Here is a 20,254-nt window from a genome sequence, read left to right as displayed (position 1 = left end):
AAGCTTTTTCAAGTATAAAACAATCTGAGTATGCATACTGCAGTTCTCTACTCACCATAAGTCTTAAGCATATTTTCAGATTTTCAGTGGTGGACAGTTAGATGCAGACTTTGAAGAGGTATCTGGGGAGCAGAACTTGGGACGATATCTTATGCTGCGACAATTTCGTGTTTATATCAATATGTCAAATCATTAGTGAAGAAGCATATTTCAGCTCATAAGGCAATGCAATAGTATTTTGAAAGCAATGCTCCCCTACATTTTAAAACTGCGCAGAGGCGATTAAACATTATGTAAATGGGGGGGGGGGCACATTCATAAACATATATGATGCATTAAGAGGACTTCATTGGGAGCTGCTAACAATGACGTCCTTTGAACCGTTGAGTTCCTTTAAGATGTCCTCTAGAGGTCGTCCCTTGGTTTCTGGCAGCAACCACCATCCAATGACAGCGCAGGTCAGACAGACAGCTGCGAAGAACCAGAAGCTGCCATAAGCTCCCATTGCCTCTGACATGGCTGGATAAAGTTTGGTCATGATGGTCGCAGCGCCAATGATCACTGTGTATGTAGCTATGGCGGCCAGACCTCTGATCCTCGGAGCCACAATCTCCGAGAGCACCACATATGGCAGTGAGTTCAGCCCAAACGCCAGCATCAGCACGTATATCGAGAGACATGTGGCGGGCAGCCAGCCGACGGAAGACAGGTCCGTCTGCGTCTCTTGCTTGAGGTACATGTAGACCCCCATGACTGTGACGGAAGTCCCGACAACCCCATTAGAGAGGAACAGGAGGGGTCGTCGACCTAGGCGGTCCATCGCCACCACGGAAGCTGCAGTGCCAACTACCTGTTCCAACAAAAACAACAAGTAAAAAGTAAAGATTTACAAACATTTGTACAATATTTGTTTCCGAAATATTAGGGTACTGAGGGTGTGACTGTCTAGGTTATTTTAGAAATTGTGTATTAACATACAGGGTTAATAAAATAAGTACACCAAACAACATATTTGTTGAAAATATTTTTTATGTGCAGTGTTGGATGTTTATCAATGTTAAAAACTGCGTTACCAATACAAATCTGTACCAGTTATTTTGTTTTTGACTACCGATTTTCGTCTGTTTCATGCTATACATGAGACCTGTGCACAAAAGGGAACAAACTGTACATGAAGTTTATACAATGACTAAAGCTCAGAAAAAAATTATTCCTACCTAGAATATATATATATATATGTATATATATATATATATATATATATATATATGTGTGTGTGTGTGTGTGTGTGTGATGTTACAAAAAGGTACGGCCAAACTTTCAGGAAACATTCCTCACACACAAAGAAAGAAAATATGTTATGTGGACATGTGTCCGGAAACGCTTACTTTCCATGTTAGAGCTCATTTTATTACTTCTCTTCAAATCACATTAATCATGGAATGGAAACACATAGCAACAGAACGTACCAGCGTGACTTCAAACACTTTGTTACAGGAAATATTCAAAATGTCCTCCGTTAGCGAGGATACATGTACCCTGGAGAATGGCTTATTGTATCACAGCCGTCCACAATACGAACACGAAGAGTCTCTACAGTTGGTACCGGGGTTGCGTAGACAAGAGATTTCAAATGCCCCCATAAATGAAAGTCAAGAGGGTTGAGGTCAGGAGAGCGTGGAGGCCATGGAATTGGTCCGCCTCTACCAATCCATCGGTCACCGAATCTGTTGTTGAGAAACGTACGAACACTTAGACTGAAATGTGCAGGAGCTCCATTGTGCATGAACCACATGTTGTGTCGTACCTGTAAAGGCACATGTTCTAGCAGCACAAGTAGAGTATCCTGTATGAAATCATGATAACGTGCTACATTGAGCGTAGGTGGAAGAACATGGGGCCCAATCAAGACATCACCAACAATGCCTGCCCAAACGTTCACAGAAAATCTGTGTTGATGACGTGATTGCACAATTGCGTGCGGATTCTCGTCAGCCCACGCATGTTGACTGTGAAAATTTATAATTTGATCACGTTGGAATGAAGCCTCATCCGTAAAGAGAACATTTGCAATGAAATGTCTCAGAATATGAACATTAAAGTGTGTGACACAGCCGATAGTACGTAGTTTATTGCTGCTGTTGACGAAATGTCTTATCTTACAGGCACAAAAATTATGACACAGTTAATATCCAAAATCCATTCACATTATGATTACAGCATTGAACTATATACAACTAAAAAAATAAATTAAAATGTGCAGTCCGTCCTTATATGTAACTCGTACAATTTTAATTCACTATTAACTGATGACAGTGGCTGTATAACCAGGTCAGTCAATATGTCTTAAGAAATTATGATTATGAGACAGGTATGTGCTTTCTCACGTGCAAGGCCATAACATCTGTTACTCTATTGAGGCACAATGATCAATTTAACTATTGGCATATTCTGTTGTATATACAGAATACAACTTCATAGTCTGTTGGATACATTCGTTCACTAATTGCTCTTTATAATTACAGAATTCAAAAATATAAAAATAAAATTAGTCATTACCATGTTTTAAATGAGTATCAAGCTCTAACTACGTATACTGTACGAGTACATGGTCCATTGATTGTAATTCTATAGTTTAATTTTTAATTACATGGGGGAACATATAGCGCTACATGTTCTAACATTATGTCTGGGTGGAGAGTAATGTACACTTGTATGACACTTTCACTTCCCTTTAAACTCCTTATACAGGGTGATTTTTTCCACCATGTACCATCTCTAGGGATCGATCGAAGAGAGGATACGGAAGAAAAAGTTCTAATGCATTTATACCCGGAAAATCAAAGTATTCTAGTAGTTATGATAAAATATCAATGAAGTTAATTAAAGAGTGTTCATATGAGTTAAGGTATATATTATGCTGTTTGTGTAATCAATCTCTTATCAGTGGAACATTTTCAGACTGGCTAAAACGTACTGAAGTTATGCCTCTTTACAAGAACGGGGAAGAACAGATACCGTCGAACAATCCACCAATTTCACTTTTGTCGCCTTTTTCAAAATTATTTGGAAAGGTTTGGTTCAAGCGTCTTCTTAAGCATCTGACTGCAAATACTATATTGTCCAAGTAACAGTTTTGGTTCCTTAAGGATTCCGATGCTATGAACCCTACTTGCATGCACAGTGAGAATGTACTTAATTCATTAGATAATAAATTAGAGGCTACTGACATTTCCTGTGAAGCAACAAAAGCCTTTGACTGTGAATCACAGCATTCTATTAAGTAAATTAAAGTATTACCGTGTCACTGGCAGTGATGCAGAATGTTTCAGGTCTCATCTAACTAAAAGGAAACAAAAGATGTCGTTCCAAAATACTTATGGAATGAGCAATCAGTCTTCATCTATTTGTAAGTTAATTACATATGGTGTTCTGAAGGTTCCATCTTGATCCGCTGCCTTTTCTTGTGTACATTAATGACCTCTTGTCTGTTACAATGCGAGATGATAAGTTTGTTTCGTTTGCAGATGATACAAACATTACAATAAATACCAAGTCATGTACAGATTTAGAAATGGATAGTAATCAACTTTCACTGACATTAATAAATGGATTAAAGCTAATTCACTGTAATTAAACTTTGAAAAAAAAAGCACTACACACAGTTCATAACCTGTAAGAGATATGCTTCCATAATGTGTACAACATAAGAAGATATGCAGATAGAAGAGGTTGACACTGTTAAATTTCTGGAACTACAACTCAACAACAAAATTAGCTGGAAAGGCGTACCACAGAACTATTGAAGAGCCTTAACAAGTCTGTATTTGCAATGTGAATGATGTCAGTTGTAGGAAATGTAGATATAAAAAAAATCTTCCATACTTGGCTTACTTTCAATTTATTACGTCGTATGGGATCGTATTCTGGGGTAAATCGTCAAACCGAGCAAAACTTTTTAGAGTGTAAAAGCGAGTAATAAGAATCATTTGAGGCGTAAATTCGGGAATATCGTGTAGAAACCTGTTCAAGGAATTTGGTATTCTAACCATTGCTTCTTAGTATATTTATTCCTTAATGAAATTTGTTGCACCTATCACGTCTCTATTTACAGCCAATAATTCAATTCTTAGTATCAATACCAGGAACAAGAACAGTCTACATAAAGAACTAAAATGACTTACCTTCGTCCAAAAGAGGGATCCAGTATTCTGGAACACATATTTTCAGTAAATTGCCAGAAACCATTAAAAACTTGGGTTCAGATAAAGCGCAGTTTAAACAGAGTTTGCCGGCCCGTGTGGCAGTGCGGTTCTAGGCGCTTCAGTCTGGAACCGCGTGACCGCTACGGTCGCAGGTTCGAATCCTGCCTCGGGCTTGGATGTGTGTGATGTCCTTAGGTTAGTTAGGTTTAAGTAGTTCGAAGTTCTAGGGGACTGATGACCATGTATGTTAAGTCCCATAGTGCTCAGAGCCATTTGTTTAAACAGAGTTTGAAAGACTTTTGGTAATAAACTCTTTCTACTCTACAATCGAATTGCTTAATAGGGACCATTCAGTAGAAATGTGTTTTAGATTCCAGTTTTGACAGCACTTAGTCACAGCTGTCAGGATTAGGTATTTTGTGTATGATAAATTTATCAAAAGTGCATAACTGTTTCATTCTGAGAGTGTATTAATTCTACAAGTATTACCAGTTCCATTTTACTGTACTGTATTCACAATTCTGACAATCTCCTAACAAGCGATCAGGGAAGTGAGTATTATATTAAAATGTTCTATGGTTTTTATGTTATACTTTCTGACATTTTCCACACTCACGAGAAGCACCTCATTTTTAGGTCTATGGTATAAAAACTGAACCTAATCTAATCTAATGTGAAAGTAGAGTGGAGTGGTTAAGTATGAAATGGATATGGGGAACTGGCATCCCATCCAGGAAAATACTTGTACGCTGTAGAAGGGAGAATAGTAGCAGCACTCCAGTAGCGCAACTGGGATAGTTGACAAAATTTCGTCCCCAGGGTCTAACTTCAGTACCTTCTCTGGTATTGGCAATTGCAAAGAATAGGGTGCCATTCCTGTACAGATATTCAGATTCTTCAGTGGAAGTTTCAAGCCGGCCGGAGAGGCCGAGCGGTTCTAGGCGCTTCAGTCTGGAACCGCGCGACCGCTACGGCCGCAGGTTCGAATGCTGCCTCGGGCATGGGTGTGTGTGATGTCCTTAGGTTAGTTAGGTTTAAGTAGTTCTAAGTCCTAGGTTCAGGAGTGGAATTAAAATACAAGGTGAAAGGATATCAATGATACGATTCGCTGATGACATTGCTATCCTGAGTGAAAGTGAAGAAGAATTAAATGATCTGCTGAACGGAATGAACAGTCTAATGAGTACACAGTATGGTTTGAGAGTAAATCGGAGAAAGACGAAGGTAATGAGAAGTAGTAGAAATGATAACAGCGAGAAACTTAACATCAGGATTGATGGTCACGAAGTCAATTAAGTTAAGGAATTCTGCTACCTAGGCAGTAAAACAACCATTGACGGACGGAGCAAGGAGGACATCAAAAGCAGACTCGCTATGGCAAAAAAGGCAGCATTTCTGGCCAAGAGAAGTCTACTAATATCAAATACCGGCCTTAATTTGAGGAAGACATTTCTGAGGATGTACGTCTGGAGTACAGCATTGTATGGTAGTGAAACATGGAATTTGGGAAAACTGAAACAGAAGAGAAGCGAAGCATTTGAGATGTGGTGCTATAGACGAATGTTGAAAATTAGGTGGACTGATAAGGTAAGGAATGAGGAGGTTCTGTGCAGAATCGGAGAGGAAAGGAATATGTGGAAAACACTGATAAGGAGAAGGGACAGGATGATAGGACATCTGCTAAGACATGAGGGAATGACTTCCATGGTACTGGAGGGAGCTGTAGAGGGCAAAAACTGTAGAGGAAGACAGAGATTGGAATACGTCAAGCAAGTAATTGAGGACGTAGGTTGCAAGTGCTACTCTGAGATGAAGAGGTTAGCACAGGAAAGGAATTCGTGGAGGGCCGCATCAAACCAGTCAGTAGACTGATGACAAAAAAAAAGTCTTAGGGAACTGATGACCTTAGATGGTAAGTCCCATAGTGCTCAGAGCCATTGGAAGTTTCACCTGCAATTTTCGAGCCGTCATAAAGGAGGACGGTGGACAAACCCCATACTAGCATTCATTAATAGGTGTCCAGATACATTTGATCAGTAATTGTATTGAGGAACATAACGCACCTGCAGAGCGCCTAGAACGATTGTTGCCACCTCGGAAGGTACTGATCCTCCAGCCTCGTCGAACATCATGACGGCGTAGTTGAGTACAGCATAGGAGCCGCAGAACTGCAAGTTGGCTGCAAGGACGACGACGTTAGCGAAGCCCTTTAGTGAGGCCCTGGAGCAGATCTCCCTGAGTGAGACGCGTCCAGCGCTGCCCTCCTTTGTGCCGTCTGCAGCCAGAGATGACCGTATGCGCTCCACCTCGCGCTCCACCTGCTCGTCGGAGATCCCACGGCGCAGCCACCTCAGTGCCTGTGACAAAGGGCATGCACCCATCTCACTGAAAGTCCCAACAAACTGTCCCACTGACAGTAGTGTGTGACATGTTTTACACTGTCCTTTTCACATGCGATATCGTGAAATCCATTGATCAACGCCGTCAGGCATATGCAGTATTTCTTGACGTACGAAGAGTAGCTTGATCTGTACCACGTCAACGTTTATTAGCAGAAGTGCGATCATACGGCTTATCTAATAAAATTTGGATTGGGGGCTTGAGACTGTGGGGACATTCTTGAATAAATGATTTACAGATATCTTGCCGTATGGTATTCAGATTCATCACCGCTGTTCCACTAGATGGATAACGTTATCGTTTGTGGATACGCGCAGGACTTTGTACGGGAATTTGTTGCTTTGTTTCACTTGACTCATGTCATTGTAAATAAACATTCCCTACTGACGAGAATTGGTATGTTTAATTGTTTAGCATGAGTAATGGCATTGCAAATAAACATTGTCTTGCTTTTTATGGTTATATTAACAGTTAAGGTGTTTTCTACGTGTTAACATAAGAGTGATTTCTGTGACTTTGGCTTAGCGTGTGCTGTACACACATACCCAATTTTTGACTCTACCCACTGCACGCAAATGTCGCGCAATGGTGCCACCACAGTTCATCACATTTGCCAGTTCTGGAGGACACTGACGTGGATCGCTGTAGATTAATGCGTTCAAACTACCTTCATCAAACTCTGAAGGTATTCCTGAACGTGGAAAGTTACTAATGTCTTATTTTCTTGCCGTTCACTGTCCAATGGTATTATCCTCATACACGACGCAAATGTTCCTGGCAGCCTCCGCTTCTGTCACCCCTCTACAGAACTCAAATAGAAGAATTTGTCGGAAAGGTTTCTATTTCTCCACTTAGTATTCCATTTCTAGCGTCCAGAGCTCTATTCACTATCCCCAAATGACAAAATGACAATACGTAAACCCACATAACAATAGTGAACTACACATTAAACGTAACAATCGACAAATAAACCCATAGCAATCGGAATGGCAACAGGCAAAACAAAAACGCTGCGAACTTGTGCACCAACCTCATACAAGGTGATTTTTTTCATCGTTTACAAACTCTAGGAATTGATCGATGAGAGGATACGGAACAAAATGGTCTAACGAACTTACGTCCGGAAATGGATGGTTTTTATGCGAGAGACCATTTATTCAGTCATACATTTTTACAGGGAATGCAGTCTAATACGCGCTGTACCATGCAGCCATAGTTGCAGTTGTGTTGAAAAATTTTTTCCATGTGCTTCGACGCATGCATGTACGCGCTGTGGCATGTTGTTCTGCCTCACACGTTCACATCGGACAGGCAACATGAATATTCTGCTCCAGTGTCTCCACATCTGGAATCGGCTCTGCATACACGATACTTTTGAGATGATCCCATAACCAGAGATCACACGGGTTGAGATGCGGTAAACGAGTAAGCCATTCAAGTGGACCCCCTCGTCCGTTCCATCAACCACGGAAGACACGATTGAGATGCGTTCGGACGTTGACGACGAATACGACTGGAACACCATCATGTAGCAGCCCCATAACCCTTCGAATCATCAATGGCACATCTTCCAGCAGGAAATGCAAATTCATCCGCAAGAAACGCCGATATTTCCGGCCTGATAGGCGACGTCGAAGGAAGACAGGTTCCAAAATACGGTCGCCAATTATCCTGGCCCACACATTCCAGCTGCACCGATGCTGATGATTCGCCATCATCATACCATGGGGGTTCTACATACTATCCCACTCTTGACTGTTATGAAACTTGAATATCCCACTCTGCATAAAGGTGATCTTATTTGTGAATAGGACGGAAGACACAAATCATGGTTGTCTGATGAAGAAACCAGTGACAAAACTGCTCCCGATGTGGTAAGTCAGTTGCTAGTTAGCCCTGCACACACTCTGAGTGATAAGGGTAGTAACAGTTGTCATGGAGAATGTTCCACACGGTCGTCTGGCTTAACCTTGTACTGACGGGCCAACTGCCTGGTACTGACACGGCAGTCGCCTTCCACACTGTTAATCACATTTTCCTCCAAGTGTGATGTCCGAACATTTCTGGTACGCCCTTCACGATTTCCTGCTTCCTGAAACGATCCTGTCTCAGCCAAGCTGTGAAACACTGTTGCAGACATTGAATGCAATGGTTGTTGTCGGCAGGGATAGGTCTCCCGATACAACCTTGCTGCCTGCCGCCCGTTGCCATTTGCTCTTCCGTAAGTACACACCAAGTCGGCAAGCTCTCGATTCGAATACGGAACCATTGGGTACAACGCTGCATCAGATCCACTACGAAGGTGAGTTAGTAAAAGAAATTGATCGGACACAACATTACCAGTGCATTCAAGTTCTAAGGCCTCCGATTTTTTTTATAATTAACTACTCACCCGAAATCGATGAAACTGGCGTTACTTCTCGACGTAATCGCCCTGCAGATGTACACATTTTTCACAACGCTGACGCCATGGTTCCATGGCAGCGGCGAAGGCTTCTTTAGGAGTCTGTTTTGACCACTGGAAAATCGCTGAGGCAATAGCAGCACGGCTGGTGAATGTGCGGCCACGGAGAGTGTCTTTCATTGTTGGAAAAAGCCAAAAGTCACTAGGAGTCAGGTCAGGTGAGTAGGGAGCATGAGGAATCACTTCAAAGTTGTTATCACGAAGAAACTGTTGCGTAACGTTAGCTCGATGAGAGGGTGCGTTGTCTTGGTGAAACAGCACACGCGCAACCCTTCCCGGACGTTTTTGTTACAGTGCAGGAAGGACTTGTTTCTAAAACATTTTCGTAAGATGCACCTGTTACCGTAGTGCCCTTTGGAACGCAATGGGTAAGGATTAAGCCCTCGCTGTCCCAGAATATGGACACCATCATTTTTTCAGCACTGGCGGTTACCCGAAATTTTTTTGGTGGTGGTGAATCTGTGTGCTTCCATTGAGCTGACTGGCGCTTTGTTTCTGGATTGAAAAATGGCATCCATGTCTCATGCATTGTCACAACCGACGAAAAGAAAGTCCCATTCATGCTGTCGTTGCGCGTCAACATTGCTTGGCAACATACCATGTGGCCGTCCGTCAGCATTCGTGGCACCCACCTGGATGACACTTTTCGCATTTTCAGGTCGTCATGCAGGATTGTGTGCACAGAACCCACAGAAATGCCAACTCTGGAGGCGATCTGTTCAACAGTCATTCGGCGATCTCCCAAAACAATTCTCTCCACTTTCTCGATCATGTCGTCAGACCAGCTTGTGCGATCCCGAGGTTGTTTCAGTTTGTTGTCACACGATTAAACTGTCACACCCATGAACGCACTTTCGACACATCCATAACTCCATCACCACATGTCTCCTTCAACTTTCGATGAATTTCGATTGGTTTCACACCACGCAAATTCAGAAAACGAATGATTGCACGCTGTTCAAGTAAGGAAAATGTCGCCATTTTAAGTATTTAAAACAGTTCTCATTCTCACCGCTAGCGGTAAAATTTCATCTGCCGTACGGTGCTGCCATCTCTGGGACGTATTGACAATGAACGCGGCCTCATTTGAAAACAATGCGCTTGTTTCTATCTGTTTCCAGTCCGGAGAAAAAAAAATCGGAGGCCTTAGAACTTGAATGCACCTCGTACTGTGTCAGGAAAAGCATTACGACATGACGTCCACCAGTTGGGGTACTCAAGGATGTATGCCCACTGGTTTCCTCACTACCTGACAGAAGGCCATAAAGAGCAACCAAAGACGATCTGTACGGAATTGCTTGCGGGTTACGAGGCTGATCGTGTCAGTGTTATGCTGAACATCGTCACAGGCGATGAAACTTGGCTTCGTCACTTCGAACCGAAAATGAAACGTCAATACGCGTTGTGGCGCCACACCACCTCTCGTCTGAAGAAAAAGTTCAAAGCCGCACACTCGGCAGGTGTAGTCATGGGGACGGTATTCTGTGACTCTGAAGGGGTTATTCTGTTTGATGTCCTCCCTCATGGTGCCACGATCAGCTCAAGGTTATTGTGTTACCCTCAGGAAATTAAAGAAGCACCACAAAAGGACAAAAGAACTTCGCCTTCTTGGACTGTTCTTCCTTATTCACCCTACAGCCCACATCTTGCACCTCTAGACTTTTATCTGTTTGGTCCAGTGAAGATGCACTTTGTGGGCAGCAGTACGTGGACGATGGCGAAGTTATTGATGCAGCACGATTTTCGCTCTGGCGTCTACCAGTACAATGGTACCATGTGGGCATATAAGTACTCCTAGTCATGTGGCATAAGGACGTCTCATTGAAAGGAGATTGTGTTGAAAAGTAGGATTTTTTAGTCAGAAGAATGAGAAATACTACTGTGTACCGGAATTCTTTCAGAAAAAAGTGCTGAATTTCTTACTAAACGCCCCTCGTGCGAAGGATCTGTGATTGGATGTCAGGCGAAATAAATTCTTAAATAAATTTTAGCATGTGCACAGTTGTGAAAGGGCTATTAAACAACACCGTCGGCGGAAAGTACTGTACAGGTTGACGGTGGTTCGACAACAAGCTGGGGAGCGGAACTCCGCAGGAGGAAATGATAACTGGTCGTGCGAGTCCGTTTGCGTGGAAGCAGGTCGTCCGAAACCGCGTCGAGACGTGTACGGAGGTGAACTCCATTCACGGCAGGCGCAACCGGATAACGACGCAACACAAGCAAACGGCACACGGTGGCTGAACTCAGCATTAGAACTGGACCGGCCGCGGTGACCGAGCGGTTCTAGGGGCTTCAGTCCGGAACCGCGCGACTACTACGGTCGCAGGTTCGAATACTGCCTCGGGCATGGATGTGTGTGATGACCTTAGGTTAGTTAGGTTTAAGTAGTTTCTAAGTTCTAGGGGACTGATGACCTCAGAAGTTAAGTCCCATAGTGCTCAGAGCCATTTGAACTGGACCGGCCGACTTAACTGCCTTCCGCAGGTAAACACTACTGCCCACACCACGCTTCGCATGCGCCCCACATTGCATTTGGCCTCACTGGTCCGCTGCGCTACTTACTCCAGCTCATCTGCATTCATCGCGATGTCTTCTGGTGGGGATCTAAATCTACAACTACATCTACATGATTACTCTGCAGTTCACAATTAAGTTCCTGACGGAGGGTTCAAATTGAGAATCTTTCGAAAACTGGTCATTAATTGTACGATTTATCGTAATATAATGAGAGGAAACGTCACATTGGTGGTTAAAGAATTTTCGAATTTTAACTTCGACGTTATGAAATTATGGGGTTGTAATGCACATTGAGGATCCATCAAAAACGATTTGTTCTTGGTACAGTTTGTTGTAATTAAGTTTCTATTAATAACGTACTTACGATTAAAGCTTTCAGGAGACAGTAAGATGCAAACTACGGTCGTTGCAGTGCAGTGTGTAGATATCTAGTATTCTAAGGAGTCACATGATGTGCTTGTTGGCTCGTGTCTCACAATAGGTTTTTTAATAGGTTCTAATAGGTTGTTATTAATTTACTAGAAGTATGTTCTATAACATTTGATGTTACGTAAATATAAGTGCGCGCTGCCTGCGCAGTGAATTTGTTCTATTGGCTTTATCTACAAGACAACTTGCACTAACTGCAGTAAGATATTTTTCATTTTCTTGTTTCAAGTCTTGTATTACACGTTTTAAGTACTCTGCCACTGAACAGGAACAATGATGAAGTGAGGATGATATTAGGGTTTTAGTAAAAAGAGGCAACGAGGAAATAACTTTTATCTTAAGTGGAGAGCTGTTATACATCTGCATCGAACTATTTGTGCTGGAACTTTTTGACGGAACATCATGCTTTCATTTTTGCCTTGTAACAAGTACGTGAATATTGAAGTTTTTATTAATGTGTACTACAGACAAACAAACATGACTTGAATATGTACGAGACTGGAAATGTGCGTTTTATAAGAGCAAATGCAGAGGTTTTGTGTCCGTCTATACATAACCAACTGCGTGATTTGCGGTCCAGATAGAACGCGCTGCAGTCGCATATCTCACGTTAAGACACACGAAACATCATATCCACAAGTCGCATCGTTTCTGAACATTCATCAGCACGGCGGACTCGGAACGCTTAACGTTCACGTTTGAATGACTGTGTACCGACGGCTTAAGAGGGAGTTAGCCACGGTCCGCCACCAAATCTGTTCCCTCGTGCTGCTGTTTCCTTACATCCTGTAGGAAAGGCTCTGGCGGTAATATTCAGAAACCACAGGTTGAAGCATCAGTGACAATTGAAGTTCGAGTCAGGTCTCACATGCCATCTGGTTAAACCGTCTGATTAAGACAGGAAATTCTATTTTAAGTCCCTGTTTCCCACAAATTTTCATGTGTGGAAAAAATTTCGAGATTTATTTTGGAAAGCATGCAAAAGTGTATTTAAAAAGCAATATTTAGTGAAACAGTAACATAACTTGTACCAATAAATGTTTTTCTGGCATTGTTTTTGTAAGAACACTCCCAGACCTGCCAATGTTTCACAATTTCTAAACGTGTAAAGGAATTGAGGATACGTCCTATTCTCCTTCTCTCTCCTCTCTCTGTGCATCTGCTCCTCTCCCCTCCCATTGTTTATCTTCTCCTATTCACCCTTTCTCCGTCCAATATCTCCCCCTCCCTCTATCCACCTTCTTCGTTCCCTCTCTATGTCCGTCTCCTCTCTCTGTTCATTTTCTCTTCCACCTGTCGCTGACCTCGAGCTTTGTTTTTTGTTATAGCCAAAGAAAATTTGATTGGAAATGGAGTTCGCTTAAAATATATTGGTGAATTGGTTGGAAAGATTGGTATACAAGTTATGAGATACTCGTCCTGCTGCTGGATCTGTGAGGACAGTAGCTTCTGTGAGAATATTTCGCATAGTTTTAATCCGCAAAATTTCAGACGTTTCAGATTCCATAGTAGTATTCTGATGATAAGCTGATAAGCCACAAATGCAACTTTCCTGTTTCGTGTCAAAACAGACACAGAGAAGAAGGAAACAAACCAGCACACAGTCGAGTATACAATTTTTTTTTAATCCTAGATTACTAAACCCGCGATTACACTTAGTAAAATTGCGGTTATACCACATCACAGTTCCTTTTAATTTGGTAGTCCGTATGGGGCGTAAAACAGGACATTTTGCACTTATTTTGTACGTGAAATTCTAGTGCATAAATTTTTAATGTGATCTCTGATGGTTTAGTAATAAAGTAACATACACTCCTATTGAAATTGACTGCGAGAAAGAAAACGAATCTGTACACTTTTATAGCACAGCGTAGCACATAATTTTCTTCCTAGCAGTCAATTTTAGCAGAAAACATGCACATAGTTGTTTAAAAAATTCATAGCCTTTGTCCATCTGAATATTTACTGGCGAATCGTGTAAAAATTTGAAGTAAGGCGATCAAGAACTTACCGAGATTTTTGCTTATGACTTTTCCCTTTATATAGGTTGTAACACGTATAAGAGCAGATAGGAGTGTTTCTACTGGTGGTTGAGGATGGTGAACTGAACAAGATTATATCAGTATTTATGTCATTTGCAGACTAATGATTATGCTATTACAAGTTAAATGTTTTTAGCTTGGGTAGTAGCTCCACGTACATGTGGTAAGAGCAAACAAAAATGCTAATACCCCCTGGGCAGCAGTTCAGGCCTTATAGTGTGGACGCATGGATGCAAACCAGATCGTCTATACTCCCAGGTGTAGTTCAAATGGCTCTGAGCACCATGGGACTTAACATCTGAGGTCATCAGTCCGCTAGAACTTAGAAATACTTAAACCTAACTAACCTAAGGACATCACACACAACCATGCCCGAGGCAGGATTCGAACCTGCGACCGTAGCAGCAGCGTGGTTCCGGACTGAGGCGCCTAGAACAGCTCGGCCACAACGGCCGGCAGGTGTAGTTCACTTGAAGTCCAGGTACGTCACGCAAAAAACATCAGGTCGTCAAGTTTGTGAGGTGTTTGTGGGAAGACAGAGAAAAAACAACAACATCCCATGTATGCACATATTAAGATACAACATGTAAAAATGTCTGTAATTGTACTTGTTTCACCCATTTCCCATGTACATCCAAATGTTTGAGTACCGTGTAAAAATACGAGAGCTGACCAGAAACTAAGATCCGATCGGTCGTGATATGAACACCACAGTGAAAACCCGATGAAGCTTTGCACATACGTGTTGGGTAGTGTCTCTAGTATGACCGGCGATCGCAAAAGACGGTCTCTTCAGTTGTGAGCGCACTGTGAGCGAGTAGAGGTGCCTAGAACAACGATGTCTCCCGCGAAGTAGGAGGGTCTGCTGAGAGGCTTCGCCTTAATGAATGCAGCCCACCTAACACAACTGCCACACACTACCTTCTTCATGCCAATTCTCAGCCGCACTCTGCAGGGGCAGTGAAGACGTTCCTGCAGCCTTTTCGATGGGAAGTGTTCGTTCACCCACAACACAGCCCTAATTGGCTCGCACTGAGTATCATCTCTGTTCACATGAAACGTTGGATACGAAGACATCACTTGGAGAGAATTATTGGAAAGCACAGGCGGCTGCCTTCTATGACAATGGTGTTGGAAATATGGTATAACGCTCCGACAAATGTCTAAGTCGGAGCGGCGACTATGTAGAGAAGTATCTGGAAAGTGTAGCTAACTTTTTCAAATAAATTGTTTCTGATTTTGACTGTGGTTTCCATTTAGCGACTGATCGAAACATACTTTCTAGACAACCCTCGTATGAAGTACATTGGTCAAGCAATTTTCGAGATTTTTGGTGAGAACGGTAAACAACGACTTGTCTTTATATTGTGAAATAGATCAAGGCAATCCTCGAGCAGCTATTACCTTTCTTGCCTGCTCGTACCGATGAACAGCTGCCAGCCTGTATGGCGTCTCAGGTATGAAGGCGAAACTGATGATGAAGATGACTGCAGGAGCGACGTTCACGTACAAGACGACGTAGTAAGGCAGGAAGGCGCCGATCACGTACGCGAACAGGATGCCGCTGTTGCACAGCAGGGGCAGCATGCAGCCCACGCTGCCCCGCACCTCGTCGCTGGCCGTCTCGCTGACGTACAGTGTCGTCAGCATCAGAGTGCCAGCACACTGCACACCTGCCAGCACCCTGCAAGCCGAGGAGGTCAGGGAGATGCGAAGTACTTTCGATACGGACTTGAAGACAAAACTTCACAAGGATACCTGGGAAGCTGTGCCATAGACTTCGTGAAGCTATACCTGGCTGTGACTTAGGATCTTCTATCCCTGCTACACTACTGGTCATTAAAATTGCTACACCAAGAAGAAATGCAGCTGATAAACGGGTATTCATTGGACAAATATATTATACTAGAACTGACAAGTGATTACATTTTCATGCAATTTGGGTGCATAGATCCTGAGAAATCAGTACCCATAACAACCACCTTCGGCCGTAATAACGTCCTTGATACGCCTGGGCATTCAGTCAAACGGAGCTTGGATGGCATGTACTGGTACAGCTGCCCATACAGCTTCAACACGATACCACAGTTCATCAAGAGTAGTGATGGCGTACAGTGACGAACCAGTTGCTCGGCAACCATTGGCCAGACGTTTCCAATTGGTGAGAGATCTGGAGAATGTGCTGGCCAGGACAGCAGTCGAACATTTTCTGTATCCAGAAAGGCCCATATTGGACCTGCAACATGCGGTCGTGCATTACCCTGCCGAAATGTAGGGTTTCGCAGGGATCGAATAAAGGGTAGAGCCACATCTGAAATGTAGCGTCTACTGTTCATAGTGCCGTCAATGCGAACAACAGGTGACCGAGACGTGTAACCAATGGCACCCGATACCATCACGCCAGGTGATACGCCAGTATGGCGATGACGAATACACGCTTCCAATGTGCGTTCACCGCGATGTCGCCAAACACGGATGCGACCATCATGATGCTGTAAACATAACTTGGATTCATCTGAACAAATGACGTTTAGCCGTTCGTGCACCCAGGTCCGTCGTTGAGTACACCATCGCAGGCGCTCCTGTCTATGATGCAGAGTCAAGGGTAACCGTACCCATGGTCTCCGATCTGATAGTCCATGCTGCTGCAAACGTCGTCGAACTGTTCGTGTAGATGGCTGTTGTCTTGCAGACGTCCTCAAGTGTTGACTCAGGGATTCAGACGTGGCTGCACGATCCGTTACAGCCATGCGGATGAGATGCCTGTCATCTCGACTGCTAGTGATACGAGGCTGTTGAGATCCATCACGGCGTTCCGTATTACCCTGCTGAACCCACAGATTCCATATTCTGCTAACAGTCATTGGATCTCGATCAACGCGAGCAGCAATGTCGCGATACGATAAACCGCAATCTCGATAGGCTACAATCCGACCTTTAGCAAAGCGATGGTACGCATTTGTCCTCCTTACACGTAGCATCACAACAACGTTTCACCAGGCAACGCCGGTCATCTGCTGTTTGTGTATGAGAAATCGGTTGGAAACTTTCCTCATGTCAGCACGTTGTAGGTGTCGCCACCGGCACCAACCTTTTATGAATGCTCTGAAAAGCTAATCATTAGCATATCACAGCATCTTCTTCCTGTCGGTTAAATTTCGCGTCTTTAGAACGTCATCTTCGTGGTGTAGCAATTTTAATGGCCAGTAGTGTATTTCTATGGATACTTCACTTGGTGTCTACTGTAATCTGGTATGACTATGGACAATTTAATAAGCACAGAATGCGATCGAAGAAAAACCAAAGAAAGAAGAAATTAATGAGAAGTAGCCGAAACGAGATTAGCGGTAAAGTTAACATAAAAATTTTGTACCACGCAGAAAACGAATTAAAGGACGTTTGCTTCCTTGGAAGCAAAATTATGTATGCCATGGTGACAAAAGTCATGAAATACCTGCCAGTATCATGCCTGATCTACTTTTGTCCGGCGTAGTGCAGTAAATCGATGCGGCATGGGCTTAACAAGTTGTTGGAAGTCTCCTGCAGAAATAATGAGCCACGCTGTCTGTAAAGCCAACCGTAATTGCGAAAGCATTTATGTGGTGCAGTCTGGTTGGCCAAATAATTTGCTCGAATTGTCCAGAATATTCTTCAAACCATTTGCGAACAGTTGTGACCCAGTGACATGGCACCATAAAAACCCCATCGCTGTAAATGGTCTCCAAGTAGTCGAACATAGCTATTTCCAGTCACTTCAGTTGGACCAGAGGACCCAGTCCATTCCATGCAAACACAGGTCACTCCATTATGGAGCCACCACCACCTTGCACAGTGCCTTGTTGACAACTTTGGTCCATGGTCTCTAGGAGCGTACGCTACACAACCCTACCATCAGCTCTTACCAGCTGAAATTGGAACTCATCTGACCAAACCACGGTTTTCCAGTCGTCTAGGGTCCATCCGGTATGGTCACGAGACCAGGAGAGATGCTGCAACTAGCAAAGACACTAGTAGGGTATCCTAGTAGCCGAACATATATACACTCCTGGAAATTGAAATAAGAACACCGTGAATTCATTGTCCCAGGAAGGGGAAACTTTATTGACAAATTCCTGGGGTCAGATACATCACATGATCACACTGACAGAACCACAGGCACATAGACACAGGCAACAGAGCATGCACAATGTCGGCACTAGTACAGTGTATATCCACCTTTCGCAGCAATGCAGGCTGCTATTCTCCCATGGAGACGATCGTAGAGATGCTGGATGTAGTCCTGTGGAACGGCTTGCCATTCCATTTCCACCTGGCGCCTCAGTTGGACCAGCGTTCGTGCTGGACGTGCAGACCGCGTGAGACGACGCTTCATCCAGTCCCAAACATGCTCAATGGAGGACAGATCCGGAGATCTTGCTGGCCAGGGTAGTTGACTTACACCTTCTAGAGCACGTTGGGTGGCACGGGATACATGCGGACGTGCATTGTCCTGTTGGAACAGCAAGTTCCCTTGCCGGTCTAGGAATGGTAGAACGATGGGTTCGATGACGGTTTGGATGTACCGTGCACTATTCAGTGTCCCCTCGACGATCACCAGTGGTGTACGGCCAGTGTAGGAGATCGCTCCCCACACCATGATGCCGGGTGTTGGCCCTGTGTGCCTCGGTCGTATGCAGTCCTGATTGTGGCGCTCACCTGCACGGCGCCAAACACGCATACGACCATCATTGGCACCAAGGCAGAAGCGACTCTCATCGCTGAAGACGACACGTCTCCATTCGTCCCTCCATTCACGCCTGTCGCGACACCACTGGAGGCGGGCTGCACGATGTTGGGGCGTGAGCGGAAGACGGCCTAACGGTGTGCGGGACCGTAGCCCAGCTTCATGGAGAGGGTCGAATGGTCCTTGCCGATACCCCAGGAGCAACAGTGTCCCTAATTTGCTGGGAAGTGGCGGTGCGGCGCCTACGGCACTGCGTAGGATCCTACGGTCTTGGCGTGCATCCGTGCGTCGCTGCGGTCCGGTCCCAGGTCGACGGGCACGTGCACCTTCCGCCGACCACTGGCGACAACATCGATGTACTGTGGAGACCTCACGCCCCACGTGTTGAGCAATTCGGCGGTACGTCCACCCGGCCTCCCGCATGCCACTATACGCCCTCGCTCAAAGTCCGTCAACTGCACATACGGTTCACGTCCACGCTGTCGCGGCATGCTACCAGTGTTAAAGACTGCGATGGAGCTCCGTATGCCACTGCAAACTGGCTGACACTGACGGCGGCGGTGCACAAATGCTGCGCAGCTAGCGCCATTCGACGGCCAACACCGCGGTTCCTGGTGTGTCCGCTGTGCCGTGCGTGTGATCATTGCTTGTACAGTCCTCTCGCAGTGTCCGGAGCAAGTATGGTGGGTCTGACACACCGGTGTCAATGTGTTCTTTTTTCCATTTCCAGGAGTGTATTTCCAGTCACTTCAGTTGGACCGGAGGACCCAGTCCATTCCATGTAAACGCAGTTCACTCCTTTATGGAGCTACCACCAACTTGTACGGTGCCTTGTTGACAACTTTTTTCCACGGCAGCTAGGATCGTACGCTACACAACCCTACGATCAGCTTTTACCAGCTGAAATCGAAACTCATCTGACCAAGCCACGGTTCTCCAGTCGTCTGGGGTGCAACTGATATGGTGACATGACCAGAAGAGATTCTGCAGCTAGCAAAGAAACTCGAATGAGTCATCTGCTGCCATAACCCATTAACGCCGAATTTTGCCCCACTGTCCTAACGGGCATATTCATCTTACGTCCTACATTGATTTCTATGGTTATTTCGCGCAATGTTACTTTTCTATTTGCACTCATAACTCTACGCAGTCGTTGGTCACTGCGTTCTCCGCAGTGAGAGGCAATTCCTAAAGTTTGGTATTCTTGGTACACTCTTGCATTGCAGATCTCGGAATATTGAATATCCTAACGATTTACGAAACGGAATGTAAACGGTACGACCGCCATCTGTAAACGTGCACATCGTGATGCCATTACTTTTGTCATCTCAGTGTATGATGAACGAAGCAGGACTGCCTCACTTCGCTAAAAGCATCAAACATAGGTTTCAATTTCAGAATGAAGTCTCTGAGAATGTGAAGAAGTGAATCATGGAATGTGAGAATTAATTACTTGTTCCATAGTTCATATTCA

The 20,254-nt window shown here is 44.1% G+C and overlaps 1 protein-coding gene across 1 annotated transcript in view; it reads right to left on the bottom strand.

Moving 5' to 3' along the window:
* Positions 1–346: 346 nt before the first annotated feature.
* LOC126092860 (facilitated trehalose transporter Tret1-2 homolog) overlaps positions 347–20,254 on the bottom strand; it is a 36,952-nt gene continuing 17,044 nt past the window's right edge. The window contains exons 3-5 of the mRNA XM_049908590.1: positions 15,462–15,741; positions 6,269–6,562; positions 347–850 (exon numbers count right to left, since the gene is read on the bottom strand). Of these exons, the coding sequence (XP_049764547.1) occupies positions 347–850; positions 6,269–6,562; positions 15,462–15,741 (1,078 nt within the window). The remainder of the gene's footprint in view (positions 851–6,268; positions 6,563–15,461; positions 15,742–20,254) is intronic.

This window comes from Schistocerca cancellata, chromosome 7 (assembly GCF_023864275.1).
Source record: "Schistocerca cancellata isolate TAMUIC-IGC-003103 chromosome 7, iqSchCanc2.1, whole genome shotgun sequence".
Taxonomy (NCBI): Eukaryota; Metazoa; Arthropoda; class Insecta; order Orthoptera; family Acrididae; genus Schistocerca; species Schistocerca cancellata.
The sequence above is the reverse complement of the archived record's forward strand: the minus strand, read 5'-3'. Positions and strand labels throughout refer to the sequence as shown.